At 36.2% G+C, this 20,441-nt stretch overlaps 1 protein-coding gene across 2 annotated transcripts in view; it reads left to right on the top strand.

Moving 5' to 3' along the window:
• LOC139152773 (polycystin family receptor for egg jelly-like) overlaps positions 1–17,848 on the top strand; it is a 52,892-nt gene extending 35,044 nt beyond the window's left edge. For both annotated transcript variants that reach the window (XM_070726102.1, XM_070726103.1), the window contains exons 17-25: positions 666–826; positions 1,372–2,113; positions 4,051–4,213; positions 4,925–5,130; positions 6,835–7,009; positions 8,238–8,406; positions 8,795–9,324; positions 10,546–11,094; positions 11,915–17,848. In XM_070726102.1, coding sequence (XP_070582203.1) covers positions 666–826; positions 1,372–2,113; positions 4,051–4,213; positions 4,925–5,130; positions 6,835–7,009; positions 8,238–8,406; positions 8,795–9,324; positions 10,546–11,094; positions 11,915–12,069 — 2,850 coding nt within the window. In that variant the 3' untranslated portion in view covers positions 12,070–17,848. The remainder of the gene's footprint in view (positions 1–665; positions 827–1,371; positions 2,114–4,050; positions 4,214–4,924; positions 5,131–6,834; positions 7,010–8,237; positions 8,407–8,794; positions 9,325–10,545; positions 11,095–11,914) is intronic.
• The last annotated feature ends 2,593 nt before the right edge of the window (positions 17,849–20,441 follow it).

Raw genomic sequence — 20,441 nt, forward strand, 5'->3', positions numbered from 1 at the left:
CACTTGACAACAAGGCGTAAAATCATTTAGTGTCTCTAGCATGAACAATATATCAAAGTAAACACTACTAACTTTGGCCTATCAGCGACCAGACCTGATGAAATAATTGTGAAAAAATGCTGATAAATTACTCATGCAGAAGTAGTCACCTTCCTCATATGGCATGAATCATTTTAATTCAAAGCGTGTTGTGTTTGACTGAATTGCCTGCTATGCAACTGTTGTACACATTGGAAATCAGACTTGCATGAGCCATCTTCATTTGGTTCATCTAATATTGGCTCAACATGCACTTTTTCATTAAAGGTATACTGTCACCTGTTCCAATTTTGCCACAGTTACTATGGTAAGAGAAAATCTAACCAATCACAGATTTCTAAGCGGGTGGCGGCTTTTTAAAACAGCGCCCTCATATGGGCTTTTTGAATACCAAGGAAAGCCCCTTTGACCATATATGGGCATATTTAGATTACAGGTGACTGTATACCTTTAATGCATGAATGCATCTATTCATTGTCAGTATTTTCAGTTACATGTTCAAACAGCATTTTCTGAAGTCTAGAATCTTAAATGTTGCAATTTTCATTGCATGCAGTCTTATTTCACAATGTCCAGTACATCATTCACAAGATGGACATTCATACTGTTAATTTCCACTGTTGCAGTTATTTTTACGTGGTGGTGTTGATAGACTTTTAATGGCTGTTCCAAAAACTCTTGGAGAATTGCTTTACATAAAAATATGGCATGACAATTCTGGCGTTGGAGAGAACAGATCATGGTTTCTAAATCAGCTTGAGTTAACTGACGTACAGACCAATGAAAAGTAAGTGTCTGCATATAGTGTCTATTTTTACATAGATCACACAAACTTTCTAAACATCAATGACACTGATGCAATTTCATCAGAATTTTTACAAAGCTGTAGAATTTTTATGAAAATAGGCAGAGCAGTAATTAAATTCGCTAACCCTGCGGTTGTTAATTCCTCTATAGATCTACCATTATTTCTACAGTCCGTAGTCAAATGGTAGACTGTTATTAAATGCCTTGTACCGGTATTTCAAACATATTGAGTTCCATGATTTCTTGTGGGAGTTCGATAATAATGTAGAGACTCCAAAACTGCCACATATGCCCTCACATTGTAGTTGAGTTGAATCAATGTACTGTGTTTACCAATTATGTCATGATTGTAACTGATTCATGTTTTGGAATTTTAAAACCAAACCGTTAGTAATTACCTCAATCAAGATTATGGCCAAAATGCTTTTCTATTTCAATAATGGTTAATTTTAGGCAGCAAGTGTGAAGAAACAGGTAACAACTGCAATCTGTAACAATTTTGTTGTTCTGAATTTTTAATTTCAGGTTCTATTTTTTATGTGACCGGTGGCTTGCTGTTGATGAAGATGATGGGAAAGTCTCCCGCATTCTGCCAGTTGCTGGCAGAGATAATCTGCTTGACTTCTCTCATCTTTTCTTGGCCAGCACTCGTAAGAACTTCTCAGAGAATCACCTGTGGTTCTCTGTGGTGTCTCGTCCAACTCGCAGCAGCTTCAACAGAGTTCAACGGGTCTCCTGCTGCTTTGCTCTACTTTTCCTGACCATGATAACCAGCGCCATGTTCTACAGAGATTCAGAGGAGGAACAGGAAAGCCTTTCAAGTGGCAAAGGACTTGAGTTAGGCCCAATCAGACTTTCTTACAAAGAAATCTATGTTGCTTTCATAAGCATCTTAATTGTGTCACCAGCGAGTTTGATCATCGTTCAACTATTCCGTAAATGTGAAGAGCCACCTAACGACCAATCGCTACTCTGTGGATGGCGTAACTTGAGAACGTGGGCAAGGAAGAAATACACAAAATCACCGATGATACTTTTTGAAGCCGACAGTCATGACATCAGGTGTTCCAAGAAAAAAGGCAAAGTGAAAACACTGGCATGGTACTGGGTTTATATTGCATGGATTTTGGTCTTTTTGTCAATTGCACTGTCTGGAATATTCCTCATTATGTACAGTATGGAGTGGAAAAAGGAAAAGTCAGAGCGTTGGTTAACTTCGATGGTTGTGGCTGTCTGTAACTCACTACTAATCACTGAGCCATTGAAGGTAATTAGATTGTTTATCGGCTACAATATCCAAATTTCTGAACCATTGAAAGTATTTTGATTACAGTGAGAAACGGAATTTGGTGAATCATTCCAAATACGTTGGCACTTTACGTCATGGCAAACCATGACATAACTTCAACTTAGTTTCTGCCATGCATTGCTGATAGGAATCAAAGTAAGACTTTCATGGCCCCTGTGTCATATGGCCGTGATGATGGAAAAAGAATATGATAGTAATCAAAAAAGATTTTTTTCTGGACTTAACCAATCCATGGCTCCTCAAAAATCAAATATGGAAATAACTGAAATAGGTATATCTTGACTTTTTGTACAAAAATGAAAAAATATTGTCCAAATTTCATCACCATTTATTTGCACAAAACACAAAGAAGACATGTCTCAGAACCTGTGAACTACAGTAACTTTGGAAGCTATTGGACTAGAATTTTACAAAAAAATTTGATGATCTGATAAAAGAAAGAGAGATGAGATAAAATTTTGCATGTGCCAGTGTTGTAATAATTTTCACAAGTCAAAATTTAATCATTCTTAGAAACCTGTCAATACCTATTACACCAGCAGCTATGAAATATATGTTGTTTTGATGAAAAAGAACAAAATTATGTCTAATATTAGATGCTCAAATTTCTGCACCATATCCAAAGCAAGACCTATAGGACAAAGCATCCACAGTAGAGTTGTATTTTTTTTTAAGTTTTAAAGTAGAATGCGCCTCAGGGACAGATCTATTCTGATGTAGCACTTGTCTTAGTTTTTCAAAAATCAAAAATGTTATTTTTTCTCCCTAGAGTTAAAACAGCAATGGCGGCCATTTTGAATTTCAAATACCAGTAAATATTGAGTAGTCTGTTTCTCCAGAACCCAAATTTCCACAGTGACCCCCGATTTTTATTTTTGATATTGAAAGAGAATGATTGAAAGATTCCTTGATGAAAGTTTAAGCAAAAGTTTAAGTCTTTCAGTTTCGAGGCGCATACTACCTTAAGTTCTATAAATTTGGTCTACACACAGACAGACGGATACACACACACAGACTAAACAGAGTGATGATTGGCCCCTAGTATGCCTCTGGCTCATGAGGGCCTCAAATTGTTAGAAAACTTGTCCTTACACAGGAATTGTGAGAACATGACAAATGAAGCTAGCTTGCACTTAAATGTTTAAGATCATTTTTGTCAGCCATTTTATGGCGTATATCATTGGAAAACAGTCGGCCATTTTCTTTAAATTTAAACAAGCAATCTTAGTCACTCATGACTTCCATGAGCTGGCTTCCAATGTCCCTGTGACATAAATTAAAAAATACCATCAAGGACAGTGTGCTCACATTTGGTTTGAATTGGACCATTAATATTTAAACCAGAAAAACAAGAATGACAAAAGTAAATAAGGTCTGCAACTTTAGGTACTGGAGGTCAACGTTAGGAATATGTGTCAGAGGAATATGTTTCAACACAGTCCCTCTTAGTTTGAGCTGGTCTGCCAATATGTAATAGTTTATGGACAATGACAGGAAATGTCTCATTGTGTAGGCTGCTTCAGTTACTGCCACCGCTCCCACACATAAAAAGTACACTGCATAAGAAATGAGGTCATGCCTCATAGAACCTCTCACTTAGATGTGTAGGCTGTTTCGGTTAATATCACCACTCCTACACATTTTCAGGATTTTCCCTTTTTCTTAGCTAATTTGCATATATTTGACACTCATTTGAACAAATTCAAATCTCAACCCCTAGGTCTACCTGCACATCAAATAACAAGATAGTAGGTGCGGCGGTTGGGGAGCTTTTGAGTTGGACAGACATACATCCGCACATACTAATATACATACATACATACATACATACATACATACATACATACAGCGGTAATCTCTAGCAATCCACAACTTCCTAATTTTTGTCTGTACAGGTTTTGGTCCTTGCATTCTTTGTGTCTCTGATTTTCAAGAAACCAGCAGAAGAAGATGGAGAAGATGAAGACAAAGCTGCAAGAGATGAAATTAAGGAGTTGGAAGCCAAGTTGGATGAGATGGTCTTACCCAAGAAAGGAGATGACAGTGACACTGATTCAGGTACTCATCATCCACAAAGTAAAGTTTCACATCTTTCTAAACTAACTGATGGTTTTTGGAATGAAAAATCAATGCTTAGCTAATATTGCATTAGCTCTATCTGAGTCTGAGTATCTTCTATCTCTGTCATGCTGACTTTGTCAATCACTTTAATTAAATCAAGTGCTATTTGATCAATTAAAGAACTTTATCAGCCATAGTGTATCATATTGTAAAACATTATGGTATACATACCAATATTAGTAGCAGTACTTCGTTAAATTGTTTATCACTCGTATAAAGAAAAGTGTTCCCAAAATTTGGATGTATACAAGGTTTTCTGTAGCCGTGTCTTTCAGTATGATATTCAGGCCAGGCAGGGGCAGCAACCTTATAGTAGGAGTATTTCCTGTAGTTATTATCTTGATAGAAAACTTTCAAAAATTTAAATCCTAAAATCATATTTGAATGCCTGAGCTTCTTAGTAATATGGCGACTATGAAAATGTGGTGGGAGGCCGTATAACGCCGGTAACACACAGCCCTGCCATGCAGAGCTATACACGTTACGTCGCCCATTCATGATGCGTAAATTGTAATCTTCTGATGCCACCTTTATACTGGATGTATGATAAAGAAAAGAACATGTACCAGAACAGAAACTCTCTATTACATCACACAAGACTTAAATGTACAGATTTATTCCAAAAGAGTTTTCATTTTTGTATTTCAGAAGAGAAGCCTAAAAATAAAACATTGGAAGAAGCCCGTAAGGAACGTGAGCAGGAAGTAATGATGAAACGTGTGATCCATGAAGTTTTCAGATATTTCTTATTCCTCTTCCTTTTAATTTCAATCAGCAACAATAACGGTGATGATGCAAAGTTCTACTTACATAAGTCATTGGTGGATACATTCACAGGGCCATCATTTAAAAATGTGAGTATCGTAAGAGTAACTAGTGTACCCTGTTTCAGTGAACTTCTCCCAGTATCCAGTTATTTCTCCATTTATCTGCACGGTTTGTAAACAGTAAGGAAAGCACAATGTGTGCAGGTACTAGGTCCCTCTAGGGACAATATGAAATAGCATTGCACAAGGTCATGGCACTGTGCAAGCTGAACTTCAGTTACAGAGACAAAGAATTACAGATAGAGTCCACAGTTAAACTTCAATTACAGAGACACAGAATCACAGATAGAATCCACAGTTGAACTTCAATTACAGAGGCTAAGAATCACAGATAGAATCCACAGTTGAACTTCAGTTACAGAGACAGAGAATCACAGATAGAGTCCACACTTTGTCATACTTTCCAACTGACATTGCCTTAGAGGTTATAAACGGCAAGCGAGGGTGTTTGGTTGCGGATATATAAGACCTCTGGGGTGAAAATTAGCATATTTGGCGGGAAATAATCACCGAGCGAAGCGAGGTGATTATTTCACCCAAATATGCTAATTTTCACCCAGAGGTCTTATATCCGCAGTCAAAAACCCGAGCGCACCGTTTATAACCTCGTTATAATATGCTAAAGTTAAAAACAAGTGGACAATTTCGTTATTTAGGGCCGAAGTTGGAACGAGAGTTCAGGATCATGTAGCGCCCAGCCTCATACAAACTCGAAAAATGAACATTTCAGAACGCGCCGCGCGTGCACAGTTGAATTCATAAAATACGGTTACGCAACGCATCGATATCGCGATTAGACATTGAACTTGAAGAATTTTACTCCAAAAAACGCTCATAAAACTTTAAAAAATTATGTTGTTGTTACATAGCCTCCGCTGCTTACAGAAACTCTTCATATGTTGGTTCGTCAAGCTGCACTAGACTAAAATTTAACAATTAAAATCAATCTGAAGCCATAGACTTGTTCAACATTATGGCGCGTTGAGCTCTCAAGTTGGCGTTCGAAATTTGCGCGAACTCAAAAATGTTACGCGGCGCGCAGGTCTTCTTGTTGAGAATATAAACCCCGGCTCCAGCCAATCAGATTGCCGGATTCCAGCCAAGCATATTATAATTAAAGATGTACCCATGATGGCACATGGGAGCTAACAGTGAGGTGTGTGTTGTCTGGTTGATAAATCAGAGATTATACATGCAATCTGCAAAAAAAAACTTGTCAAGTCTTTCCTTTCATTGCATAATGATAGCTCTGTATTGTTTTAGTCAACCTGGTTACAGAAGAACATCTGAATATTTGATCTTGTAACTTGAGTGCAACAATGTGCCATAATCTAATCAATCCACAGTTGCCATCAGCAACAATGTGTAACAATTCGCTGGCGTCATCAACGACAATTTGTCATAGTCCACTGTTGCCATCAGCAACATAGTGCAATAACCACTTTTGTCATCAAATGAACAGCAATTTGCCAAAGTCCTATCTTGCCATCAGCAAACTTTCTGCTCCTAAATGCCAAAAGAAGCAGCTCAGATCAAAACTAGGCGTCAAGAATCAAAGTGCAAAAAATAAAAAAAAAATTACAAATTGTTCTCCTACTTAATTGCAGGTACACCTATGTCAGAGATTGCTTATGGCTGTTGCACTTTTTCTTTTGCTGTTGCAAATTGTCAAGTGCACCTTGCCACAGACCTTGTTATTAAACCATGGGTTGTGTTCTCTTTTACTTTTAGATTAAGAATACTGGCATGTTGTATGAATGGATGAACAAAACCCTACTTCCTGGCATGTACCCTCAAACTAAACTGAACGGTAAACCCTTGAAAGCATCAGAGAAGAACTTCATCTCCACCATGGCCTCATATCGTATTGGACCTCCAAGATTGAGACAATTGCGTGTCATACCTGGTAAGATACAGTCAGTCATTATCTTTCTGAAAACAGACATTACAAATGGCCAACACTTTCAGTAATCCATAATTTTTGCAAGTCATGCAAGTCATGCAGACATACTTCAAGGCGGAGCCTCCCTTTAAAAGGACACGAAGCTATGGCGGCGTTCATTGTGTAAGTGGACACCAAACAGGCAACACGCGGGCTCACGTTCCAGAAAATGCCACGTTTCAGTTTTTTCAGCCGCAAAAACACAGACACACTGCCAAGCGGTCAGTGCGAAGCTCCTGCCAATTGAACTCTGTGGTTATATTCTGAGGTGACTGGAAGACAATTTTTTAGGAAATTCAAGCGTTGGTGGTGGGAAATCAATGACCGTTTGTGATTTGAACCGACCGTCAATCAAACGCTTGTATAAACTCTGTTTGCAGGATTAGCAAAAGGTGACAAAAGGTTGAGATCAGTTTGTGTAATTAATGTTGGAGAAATCAAACATCATACTGCCCAACCGGAAGTGTTTGACTGGGAGGAGAACTCCACCAATGCGAGAACCTGGGATTGAAAATTGCGGCTTTTAAAGTTCAATGTTATTTGCAAACATTGAGTTGACAACCTAAAATAAGTGTTAGAGACCAAACTTTATTTTAGAGCTGTATTTATGTACACACATGATTTTTGATGATGCCATATTGAATGCTAATTGGCTGTCTGTGACCTCAATTTGCATGTTCTCAATAATGGTAAATGTGCTGTCACCTTTTTGTAAAAATGCTAGTGGTGACAACACAAATTGGAACACAAGAGTGTATTTTTATAGTATACCATTTAATTTCTTATAAGCTCTGGACAAGTCAGAATATCATTATTATGCAGTGCTCTGTCTTGCTGTAAAACATTCCAAAAAGTTAGGTTTACTCACTGATCTGCTCAATGATATGAAATCAAAAGCATCAATAATACAAAATCAATACACAACTTCCAGCCAGTAGTTTTATAACAAAAACTTATAATTGTCAATCTTCTCTTGGAGAGAGAGAGAGAGAGAGAGAGAGAGAGAGAGAGAGAGAGAGGATCAGAAGCAGCAATGGATGCACCAAACACTGACAGACAGCACTTCAAAGTGAATTTGATTTGACTTTTGTGGTTGTAATTGTTTATTTGCATGAAGTGTCTTTAACATTCATAATATTAGACTTTATACAGAAATTGATCAAACAATAATATTTTCTTGAAATAAAAACAGATGGATGTGAGGTTGCTACAGTGATGCAGGATTATGTACACCAGTGTAATGTTGAGTATTCAATGGGCAATGAAGAAGAGAGAAATTTTGGTGTAGGATGGACTGATGACAGTGCAGTTTTCTCCAATGAAAGTATAATCATCACTGGTGGGAATCCCTGGGCATACAGGTTAGTGGGTACCAACCACCGGTATATCCTGCGGTATATCCTGCCCAGATAGTAGATCCACACACATATGCCACAGAAGTAGGTTGTTCCAACCATGGGTATATCCTGCCCAGATAGTAGATCCACACACATATGCCACAGAAAAAACAAGTCGGTAGGTTGTTCCAACTATGGGTATATCCTGCCCAGATAGTAGATCTAAACACTTTTTCATTCCGATAATTTCTAATGTTGCTCTATTTTCAAAAGAATCATATTCAGTATTTTCTACTTGAAACCGATTTGTATTTAATTTAACAATCAAAGGATGAACCATTAATCTCTGAATATTTACTGAAGAACTGCTTAAAAATATGGTCTCTGTTGACAGATTTTTTTTTTTCTGCAGGAGTACCATTGAGTTAGCAGGAATGCCAATCACAGGAAAGTTTGCAACATACTCAGGAGGGGGATATGAAGCACTGATGGGAACCAGTTTAGAAGAAGCCGTATCTGTCACTGACCACTTGTATACAACCAGTTGGATTGACAAACATACACGTGCCATTTTTGTTGAATTCACTCTTTACAATGCACAGGTCAATCTGTTTGCATTAATTATATTGATTCTTGAATATCCTGCAACTGGGTCTGTTTTTCCTGGCATGCAAATAGACGTATTCCGTTTGTACGACTTCATGGGTGGAATATCTCACGTTATTTTCATGATGGTTTCACATACAATCTATGCACTCACTCTGCTTTATAACGGTGCTATGATTCTATACATCATGAAAAATACCGGGAAGAGGTTTTTCAAACAGTTTTGGAATATCATTGATTTTACCCTGACTGTACTTGGTATAAGCCTGGTTGTTATGTATCTGGTCAGATATACTGTGACACTCTACTACACCGGAACATTGGAGGAAACAGACAGTGAGTTGATTTTAACTTTTACTTAGGGCCGACGTCAAAAGATCGATGTCGGATAAAAATATTAATTCTCTTAGTTTGGGGGTGGGGGTTTATCAGGCATTGAACTTTTGATGTCACCCCTTATTCAAACATGCTGCATGCCAATTTTATTTTCCTTTACTGGAGAATCATTTCTTCAACAAGATGAACGATTACTGCTGAAGTCATTTGCTGTAATATTTTTTCTCAAATTGAAAATGCAATGTATGATACCAAGGTTGCCATGAAGTAATGAAAAATTCCCACTTTCTGATAGCTCCCAGTAGTTTTTTGCATGTATAGTATATTACTGAGCTATTTGGATCAATCCTACCAATCATTTTGCATATGTACATGTGTTTAGGTATTTACGTGTGCCTGACCACTGTGGATACTGAAAAACAATGTGTCTGTACCTTAAAATTTGTCGTGACGTATTAACATCTTTCAGAACTTTTTCCAGTTGTCCTGGTATTGCCAAAGTCATGCAAATAAGCTTTCAAAATGCAGAAAAAAGCTGTACCTATCGTTTCCAAAACTGCTCACATTAACCCTTTGAGTGCCAAAGTCGATTTTTGTACAATATTTTTATACAATATAGCACCAACAATTTCTTTCAGATGTGGACAATTTTTTTCTGATTTTTCCCAAATTTTGGTCAAAAAGTGTAGCCAATGAAAATTTATGTCCCTTTAGCCCAAAATCATGGAAAAGATGACAGAAAACTTCATAAAAATTGGTAAAATGTTGCCCAGATATTTTGGGGGAAAATTACAGTGCTCAAAGGGTTAAAATAAGATTGGCATTTGATATACATATCCCTGAGATGGCCACATTCAAGTCTGCTCAGAGTGGTGTGAAGTTTCCGTACTAAAGGCTTTAAAGTTTTTCTTAAACTCTTGAAAATCTACTCCAGAGCCATCATTTTAATCCCTCTGAAGTTTCTGCTTCAGTTCCTCAAAAAATACCTTGTCCAACTTTGCTCATGTAAAGATGAACTCTTCAAATCACATTTAATGATTTTGATATTAACTATGTGAATGTTTTGTGCTCAATATGTAATTGTTGGTAAATTTGAAAATCAATTTCTCAATTTCGTTTAAAGAGTAGTACTTGTAACATCATAACAGAGTATAACAGTAACACAACCCAGGTTAATACTAGAAAAAACATCTGCATTTATTGTCTTTTGTTTTCTTGCAGGGAGTGAATTCCTGAATTTCCAGTATGTGGCCTCATTGAATGAACTGTACACTCTTTTCATCGGTTTGGTGGTGTTTTTTGCATTTATAAAGGCTTTGCATCTATTGCGATTCAATCAGCGAATAGGGATGTTGGCAGCAACAATCAAATATGCATCAGAAACTTTGGTGCCCTTCAGTGTGTTATTTTCACTCGTCCTGGGCAATTTCGCAGCATTTGGTTTTCTACGGTTTGGTCGAATATTGTGGGCTTTTGCATCTTTCATAAGTTCTTTGGAAACTCTCTTGCAAACTTTCATTGGCAAATTTTACCTGGAAGATTTGAGTGAAAGCATCATTGGCCCATTGTATTTCGTTCTCTTTTCCATCATTTGTTTCTTCATTTTGTTGAATATGTTAGTCAGTATTGTTGTGGATGCTTTTACACAAGTCAGACAGGATGCATCCAAACAAAGTAATGATTATGAGATTGTAGACTTCATGATACTGAGGTTCACAAGCAGTGTGAAGAGAATTCAGAAGAAAGTCATGAAGAAACTGCGATTAAAAGGTATGTTGGCAAAAGTTTTCAATGATAAGCTGCACATCTTCATTTGCAAGATCTTGTATTAAAGGGAGGTGGTCGTCGGAACTCTGCTCCAAGGTTGCCAGGGACCCCTACGACCGATGTAAATACTGTATCTAGGGTACGTTGGCGATTGATGAAAGTTGAAACAACGAATATGATCATAAAATTTATATGTTGCAGCTATGTTGCAGTAATGCATATAGATATCATGCATGAAATACATTGTTTGTAAACAAGAGAGTCACACACGCGCAGTTCCAACAACCAGCCCCCTTTAAAATACAGTCACTGCTTGTAATTGCCTACAGAAACCCTTGTAACTTCCAAATCAAGTTATTGTGAGCAATTTCTGTCGAAATCCGAATCCTTAATATTGCCTACGGTATCCATGCAACTCTATGATAGTAGATTTACCTTTTGAAGATTGGCCAAAAACAAACATTCACTGATAACATGTGAAGATTAGTTATGGATGCTCATAAAGAATTTCCAAATGTTACACATGTGCCAACTTCTTTTGTCATCAAGAGACTGGTAAAAAGGCAAGTAGTTGTAACATAATGGGTTTTTCACTTTGTTTTTTAATCTAAACCACAGTGTCTTGTTTTACTCCCCACTCCCCAAAGCATCTTGAGAAACCCATTATTGAACTTGTCAACATACGGTAGTCTGTATATGTGTAAACAGTACTGTCCAAGCGTTTGGGCTAGAATTCCAAGATGTTGCATTGACAAGCTGAATAGAGTAATTTCTATATGCTTTGGGAAGTAGAGGTGACAAGGTTTGTTTTTTTTTTCATTAGGACTGTTTTCAAAGCTGAAGAAAAGCAATGCTAGAAAAGAAGACAACTTGGACATAATGAGTAAGAAAATGGATGAAGTCTTGTTGAAGGTGACAAAGATGGTAGAAAAACAAGACCGTATTCAGTCAGTTCCAAACCCAATGAGAATGACCTAACCACAGACAAAGGAACATGATTTCAGTTGATGCGAATGTTGATATTAATGTTCAAAATGATACAACTTTTTAAATCATTAGCAAGGATGCTTAGTGTTGCACAACCATTTATGTTGTCATGTTATCATGCCCATCCATTGATTTAAAGTTTGCAAACCGTGGTACTGAATTTATTCAAATATTCAACATCCTTCAAGTATTGCTACAGTCATCAGGATACATTTTTATAACTCTTATGTGTAAATTATACAATTATCACACACAACCAATAGCTTAACAGGTTCTGTTGTACATAACATTATCACACACAGCCAATAGTTTTACAGGTACTGTTGTACATAATTAATACAATTATCACACACAGCCAATAGTTTTTACAGGTATTGTTGTACATAATACAATTATCACACACAGCCAATAGTTTTACTGTAATTTTGAATGTAATCAAAACAATTATCTTACACAGCCAATACTTTTACAGGAACTGTTGTACATAATTAATACAATTATCACACATAGCCAATAGTTTTACTGGAATTATTGAATGTAATTAAAACAATTATCACACACAGCCAGTAGTTTTACAGGAGGCGTGAACATTTTCTTTCACGTACCACATACGTTTCTGTGTAACATCAAACTGATGATTGCTGCTTAAAGCTTCAAGACTGCATCGGGATTTATTCAAATGATGATGAAATTTGCACTTGTAAAATTTTTAGGCCAGTATTCCCATTTCAGGGTTGAATGGACTGGTGACCTAGCTTTCAACTACTGTATTGACATATTTTAAAAAGTTTTTACTTAGTAATTGTCTCATTTTTTGCCCTCTTTGGTCCAGACAGAACCACTTGGCAGCTAGGTTTCAAATTTGGTTGTTGGATCTGAAGGATAAATCATTTGGATTTATCAAATAATCATGAAATTCACATGGAACTTTATAATTTTTTAGCATGAAATTTTAGTCACTACAAAGTGTGATCCTCCTGACAAAATAATGCTATTACTTACATTACTACTTGCAACGAGATTTTCCATATTATTAATATTCCAAAAAACATATATCAATGTGATAAAATCATTTAAAAACAGAACATGAGGCTAGTTTCAGTTCCACTTCTGAAAAGTGAAGTTTTAGAATTGGTCTGCTGTAAAGTGCCAGACATGCTGCCCTCGACAAAAAACTAAGTTTAATTGTTTGAGAGATCTAGTACTAGTTATCAATATTATTCGTCATTTTACAATTTGCATTTGGAGTGACAATACTTGTTTAAAATAGTTTTTCATGAGTTCATTTTTACAGAGAAGTGTATACAGTAATGTAAGTTGTGTATACAGTCGAAATAGACAATGACTTTCATCATGATGTATACTGATTTGTATATAGACATAAATATGCTGTTTTGCCAGTTTGTGATGTTTACATTATAGAATACAAAGAAAAAGTTGACCTTGAAGGTGCACATTGATTGAGAAATATTCAACAGGGATATGAGCAAGCCCATTGGTCAGTCAGACGTCCAATCCATCAGTAGTCTTTAATCCATCTTTAATCCATCGGTAATCTTCAATCCAACTTTAATCCATCTGCAATCTTCAATCCAACTTTAATCCATTGGTAATCTTCAATCCAACTTTAATCCATCAGTAACCTTCAATCCAACTTTAATCCATCGGTAATCTTCAATCCAACTTCAATCAAGGGTCAATATCAATGATATCAATTTCAGACACCACCAAAGTTCAATTTGGATTTGCCCCTCCCTGTCATGTTGCAACAGTAAGATTCTACTGCAGATTAACTATGGTGTCTACTTCAACAAATTTAAGTGTTTGTGGAGTGCTTCAAAGGATGTATTATTGTAATGTAATCAGTAGGTCAGGCTAAATATGTTTTATATAGTGACATTTATTTCTGAAAAGAGATTAACAGAGAGTACAAATATTGTTTTAAGGATTTAGGATTAGAGGACAATTTGTTATTAAGAGGGCAAGAAAATTTTATTTATGGGAATTTAAATTTACTTATCCAAACTGTTTAGAAATTTGTGTTTATTCCAAGGTTAATCACAGTTTTGCAGAATATATGTCAATGTTTGTTTGATGTACTGACCACAAATGGACTAAAAATGCTCCTTGTTTCAGTTAAATTGCAGTTCTCTATCAGCTGAAACTGCTTTAAACCCATTCAGACTTAATCCAAAACTCAAGCAACATATTTAGATAATGATTGCAATTTCAAAAGAAGACAAAAGACAGAAACGCCTAATAGTTTTCTTAATACCTCATTTAATCCCGTTCTCGGGCCTTTTCAAGTCGGGGTTTAAGTCTGCCACTTCATTGAAATTGTCATTATCAACATCATGAACAATATTCACCATCAATTAATTCCAAAAGTCATTAAGTATGCATATATATTATTAGCTGAAGTATAAACACTTAATTTCCTGGACTGCTATCATTGTATCACTACTTTATATTAACAAGTGTAATTGCCTTTGGTCAAATACTTCAAGCCTTATTTGCCAAACTATATAAAAGCTGATTTGATGTTCAAATTATAAATTAGCTGACATGAAAATGCAAAATGTTTGTCATTTATACAAGTTGTCTCATTAATATACATATTAAGTTTCTTATACTGTGGTAATGTCCTTCAAGTCTTATGCCCCTAATTGGGAAAGTTCATTAAATATGCAAATTAGTAAGCAGTTAGTGTAAACATGCTACACAACTTTCAGCAATGTTTTATCTTTATATTAATGGGCATAGCATGTTTGTCAACTTTGATCAATTCAGTATCTATCCCTAATTAGGAAAATTCATTAAAATGATAATTTAGTAATTAACTGATCTCAAAGTGTGAAATGACTTTCAATAATGTCATAGTCTCTTCGATGTATGTAGCAAGTTTTGTCAACTTTGATGAAGTCAGTTTCCCAAATTGGAAAGTTCACTTAAAAGGCAAATTAGTAATTAACTAAATGCTTAACAACTTTCATTATTGTTACATCATAGTATCTTCAATGTACACATTACGTTTTGCCAACTTTGATGTAGTAAATCCGGATATATATCCCGAATTAGGAAAGTTTGTTAAATATGCAAATGAGTAATAAGCTATATCTTAAAATGCAGAACACCTTTATGTTATATCATTAACTTCAATGTTCATGGCAAGTTTCATCAACTTACGAGGTATTCCAAATACATATCCCTATCTTACAAAATTTCACCAAATATGCAAATTGGCAATAAACTTTTATGTTATAAATAACTAAGTGTGATCAACATTGGTAGCAATTCTCATCAAAAATCTACGCAAAAATCAATCGCTTGACGGGTAGCGCTGAGTTATTGCCGTAAAGAGCCGCGTGGTTTACGATGATGATCAGACGAGAGGAAACATTGGACCCAGGCCGTTGAAATGGAAAAGCGAGGCCACATGCATTTTCATTTGATTAAAAGCACAGACTAAAACAATTTTCATTGCTATGTAGCTGTTTTCACAAGATACTGACCGTTTGATCTTGGAAAGTTGAGTTGCTTTTACGTGCAGCCAACGCAAACCGGGGCCGTGAGAGACAGTTCACTATGAATGCCTAGCTCTGCATGGCAGGGCTGTGTGTTACCTCCCACCACAGCCCCGCAGACTGATATAGAAAAAACCGCTGGTGGCTCCTGAGAAATACGGCGGGCAGTTTCTCCGCCAAAACAGCCAATTTTGAATCCAAATTTTGCATTGATCTTCGTTTTCGAGCACACCCACCTCGCCTAGGTACACGATGTGCCCAGCCGCGCTTGTAAACTTACGGAAAGCCTACTTTTCTCTCTCTATGCGAGCGAAGCGATCGTATCCGCCGCCATCATTAATCTCATTCAACCCATGAGCATTTGGGCGAAACAGTATAGCGCCACGTACGGCGAGTGTTTAGAGGAAAATAAAATCAAAAAGCAACAAAAAACAAAGCAAAAGAAAGCTAGAATTATTAATAGCTGAACGCAATATGATAGTTGAGCACTGCAAAATAAAAGATAAATAAACAACAAGAAATGCCCGTAAAACCCGTCCGAGCTGAGCGATGACGTCATAAGCGTGTTGCAATGCATTCTGGGTAATTAAGGTAAAATTTGTGTATAGCATGTTCTATGGTAGTAATACCGGAAATAGAGAAAGAAAGAAGGAAAGTGAGCAAAAACTAACAGTTCCAGAGCTGGTCTCTGGAACTAAATATGCAATCCAGGCCCACCAAAATCTGATCAGTTCTTGCTATTCTCAAACAGAATCTATGTACTGGATTTCCCTAGTGTAACACATTTCCATATGATCTATCAGCTGTTCTTATAATATCGTGCCAACAGATAGACAGACACAGACAGACATTGCTGTGATAGTAGCTTGTTTTACGTACGTGTGCACACGTGAGCTACTAAAATGAAGTTGAAAGAAAATTTGCAAAGAGAACTGACTTGATGGATCAAACTATTGAGAATGTATGTGTCACAGGTTAGTAAAAAATTCTGCAGAATGAATGTCAACATTTCTCACAGACAATACTTAGAGGAATTACCCAATATCGTCTGTTTCTATGTCATCAGCATGAGTGTCATTTGTACCACATAACACTAGACGAAGTCGAGTGTCTAACACAGCTTGCACAAATGACACAAATGCTGATACGACTCAAGGAAAAGGCGATAGTGGGTAATAACCGATTTATCATATACCCATACCCAAAACTTTACTCATAGTACAAAAAACCTTAAATTTTGAGACTTCGCTTTTATTGTGCCTTAAGCATTAATATCGAAATATTTGTGTGAACAGGATTCATTCATAACCTACAAAGAAGTCAACATCACGCGCGATGTTGCTGTATTAGTCCTCCATATCTCAATGAAACCCAAGAAGAAAGACACAGGGATTAAAAAATTGTCGTACAGGAGGAACTTTCAAAGGTGAAATATGCTACAATGTATTACAATAAAAAATTGTCCTATGCTTTATATCTTTCCTGATTTTGATTGTGTTTGATCATCATACAGCATGGAAAGAGGCCGCCATTTTGTTTGTTTAAACACTTAGAGTTGCCATGTCAACAGGCATCACATCACGCACTCGCTACCTGTTCAGAGGTAGATTGTGTCTTGCAGATGGCAGAATGTTTGCCAGAGCTTCTCTTAAAAAATACAACACCTTTAACAGAAAAAAACAGGGAAAACATTGCAGGAGTCAACATGCTATTTCCTTATTCAGCAACTCTGTTTTTCTCAAAGCCTTTCAAATTTTTATGTCAGCTACATTGCTTCACAGGCAGAGAGCAGCAGCCATTTTGTTTGTTACGTTGTTTACCGTCAAATTGAAAATATAGTTCAGGAACACTCCAAAACAAATTATGTTTATCATGCATATCTTAACATTAACCCAGGAATATTACGGCTGATATTTTATGGTAAACGTCACTGGGATGAAGCAGTATGGGTATGGGTATATGATAAAGTGTAAGTGTAGTGGTTGACAAATGAATGGCCAGCTGCAAGCGGCATGGCCTTCGCATATTTAATCATCAAGTGTGATGTATATTTACAAGCAGATATTAATATTACCATTGATTGTGATGTGATTATTTTTTTCGTGTACTGTGGTACTGGTATGTGACACTTTGTATTTACAAATTTTCCACTTGTGTAATATATCACAAAAATATTGTATGGATTGCATTTACACATGTATGTATGTCTTTTAATATTGGCATTAAAGACAAAGCATCATATTGAAGTCTATAGTCTTTTAATGTTTGCTATTTTAAAACACTATTTAAAATGTATGAATGAAAGATCCCTTTGCAAACTCCACATCTTCACAGATGGGGGACCAGCTGTTTTTCCTAAAATTATAGACCATGAATGACAAAATTATAGACCATGAATGACAAAACTACAGACCATGAATGACAAAACTACAGACCATGAATGACAAAACTACAGACCATGAATGACAAAACTACAGACCATGAATGACAAAACTACAGACCATGAATGACAAAACTACAGACCATGAATTACAAAATTACAGACCATGAATGAAAAAACTACAGACCATGAATGACAAAATTACAGACCATGAATGACAAAATTACAAACATAAATGACAAAACTACAGACCTGGTGAATGACAAAACTACAGACCATGAATTACAAAATTACAGACCATGAATGAAAAAACTACAGACCATTAATGACAAAATTATCTCGAAAAACACTATATTGCTGATTTTCCTTAATTATTTGAATAGTCTTCTCCCTAGGTGTATATTTTCATTGATCTCAAACACAAGTATTTGATTATTCAAAACTTTGAAACATTAACTGGAGGGAATGTTTCCAGGTTTTGGCATTTCTTTTTGAATTATTAGGTCCTGAATTACCCCTACTTTTTGAGTTATTGGGTCCTGAATTACCCCTACTTTTTTGAGTTATTGGGTCCTGAATTACCCTACCTCATGTTTTTTCACCTACAGGATTCTGTTTTCGTCATGTTTTAATAATGTCAGTAAAACAAAGGGCTTAAACTTGTTATCTTGAGAATAGTGTCATTTATTATATGATTTTTGCATATGCTGTAGACAAGAAAAATCATAAGAATAAATAGCGTTCCACTCTAATGTTTTTGAGGAGTTGATTAGAAGACAGAAATATTGCTGTTTCTTGTATGGTAGAGTACTGAAAACATTTCATTACACTGATATGCAGATAAGAATGGACAGTGAAATTGATCTAAATGTTATCACACTTGTGTAATTGGTTTGTAAAGTTGTTCCAAAACTTACCTCAGAAGTTGCACTGACTTGTTGTAACTGCTGTGAAAATCAAAGAGCTTTTATGGACCCATAATAAACACACACCAGGGAGTACACTTTGCAGTGTACTTCACACATACACAGAATCATATTACATTCCTTACATACCGCTCTGAGTTACACTGTATAATAGCTAATTCAGAGTCTAGTTGTCATTAGATTCTTGTTGCCTTTGCATTGTATGAAGTTCTTTGGCGAAAAAATCATGATCCACGGGAAAAGAGGTGTACATACGCCAGAAGCAGTACATGAGAAAGTTGTCGAAATGTACGGGGATAGAAAGTCAGGAAATCTTTACCCTACACACAGACACTAATCAGTTCCTACTTTATTGCTTTATCTCAACAATTACAGCGGAAGCCTACTGTGAAACAACACTATCATCCGTCTGTTGTTTGCCGCAACTCAACTAAAATTACCGACTCTGTAGTAAATTTTGAAACAACTTTACAAACCAATTACACAAGTGTGATAACATTTAGATCAATTTCACTGTCCATTCTTATCTGCATACGACAGTAAACGGACTTTTGCTTTATTGGGAATATGTGTTGTCAATTATGCAATGAAAGTATATAATGATACACATATAACAAGTCATTTTCAATGACATAGTCCCTGCAAAATATAAATTTGAAACAAAATAAAGTTTTCCTTTTCTCTTTGAATTGAAGTGGTGACATGCTGAAAGTGCCTTGTTTTCATTTATTATCAGAACATGGAAAATACACAACTGGCTAGGCTGCAGAGGGCGCTATCACATACAATCTTTAATGACTACTTGATTATGTTCAAAGTGTACTGACTTTAATGTGCCTTCGGCATGTTGGCAAGAGATTGTTTTGGCAAGGTCAAGTTTTGTAGACGATGGTAATGAAATAGTCCCAGGATAGAAATTGAGGCAAGTATCTTGCAAGTTGTGGTGAACATTTTTCAAGTAAAGTGATCGTACAGGGCTCTATCATATGTAATCTTGCAAGAATAGCTGGTGACGTGTTCCAAGTGAACTGGCTGGGGTTGACTTGAATGTGCCTGTACGATGCTCAAGACTGAATAATGTTGACAGGTTCCCTAGGTTTTGTAGAGGACGCTGGAATTGCAGTAAAATATTTCGGGGATAGAAATCAAGATAAAAAGTATTGCTGCATTCATTTTAATGAAAAGTATGTGTAAAGGTACAAACATGCATTTCACTTAAAACTTGTTTATACAATATCATCAACCGCCAACGTACCCCCCAGTGTTGACATTGGTCGTAGGTTTTTTGAATGTTTTTTTTACCTCTGTCTTTCGAAGTTTTTCAGTCTTGTAATTCTTTTGTTTTGTATTTCATTTTATGCCAATGTCACGTATGTGTACACGGCTAAATTAATAAATAGGGGTCCCTGGCAACCTTTGAGCAGAGTTCGACGACGGCCTCCCTTTAAGTCAATATAAAGGGGCATCCAAATTTGTCATCATGTAAAAGAGGTTAGGGCAAATGATTATAAAATGGTAATTGACTATGCATGG

This window comes from Ptychodera flava, chromosome 16 (assembly GCF_041260155.1).
Source record: "Ptychodera flava strain L36383 chromosome 16, AS_Pfla_20210202, whole genome shotgun sequence".
Classification (NCBI taxonomy): Eukaryota; Metazoa; Hemichordata; class Enteropneusta; family Ptychoderidae; genus Ptychodera; species Ptychodera flava.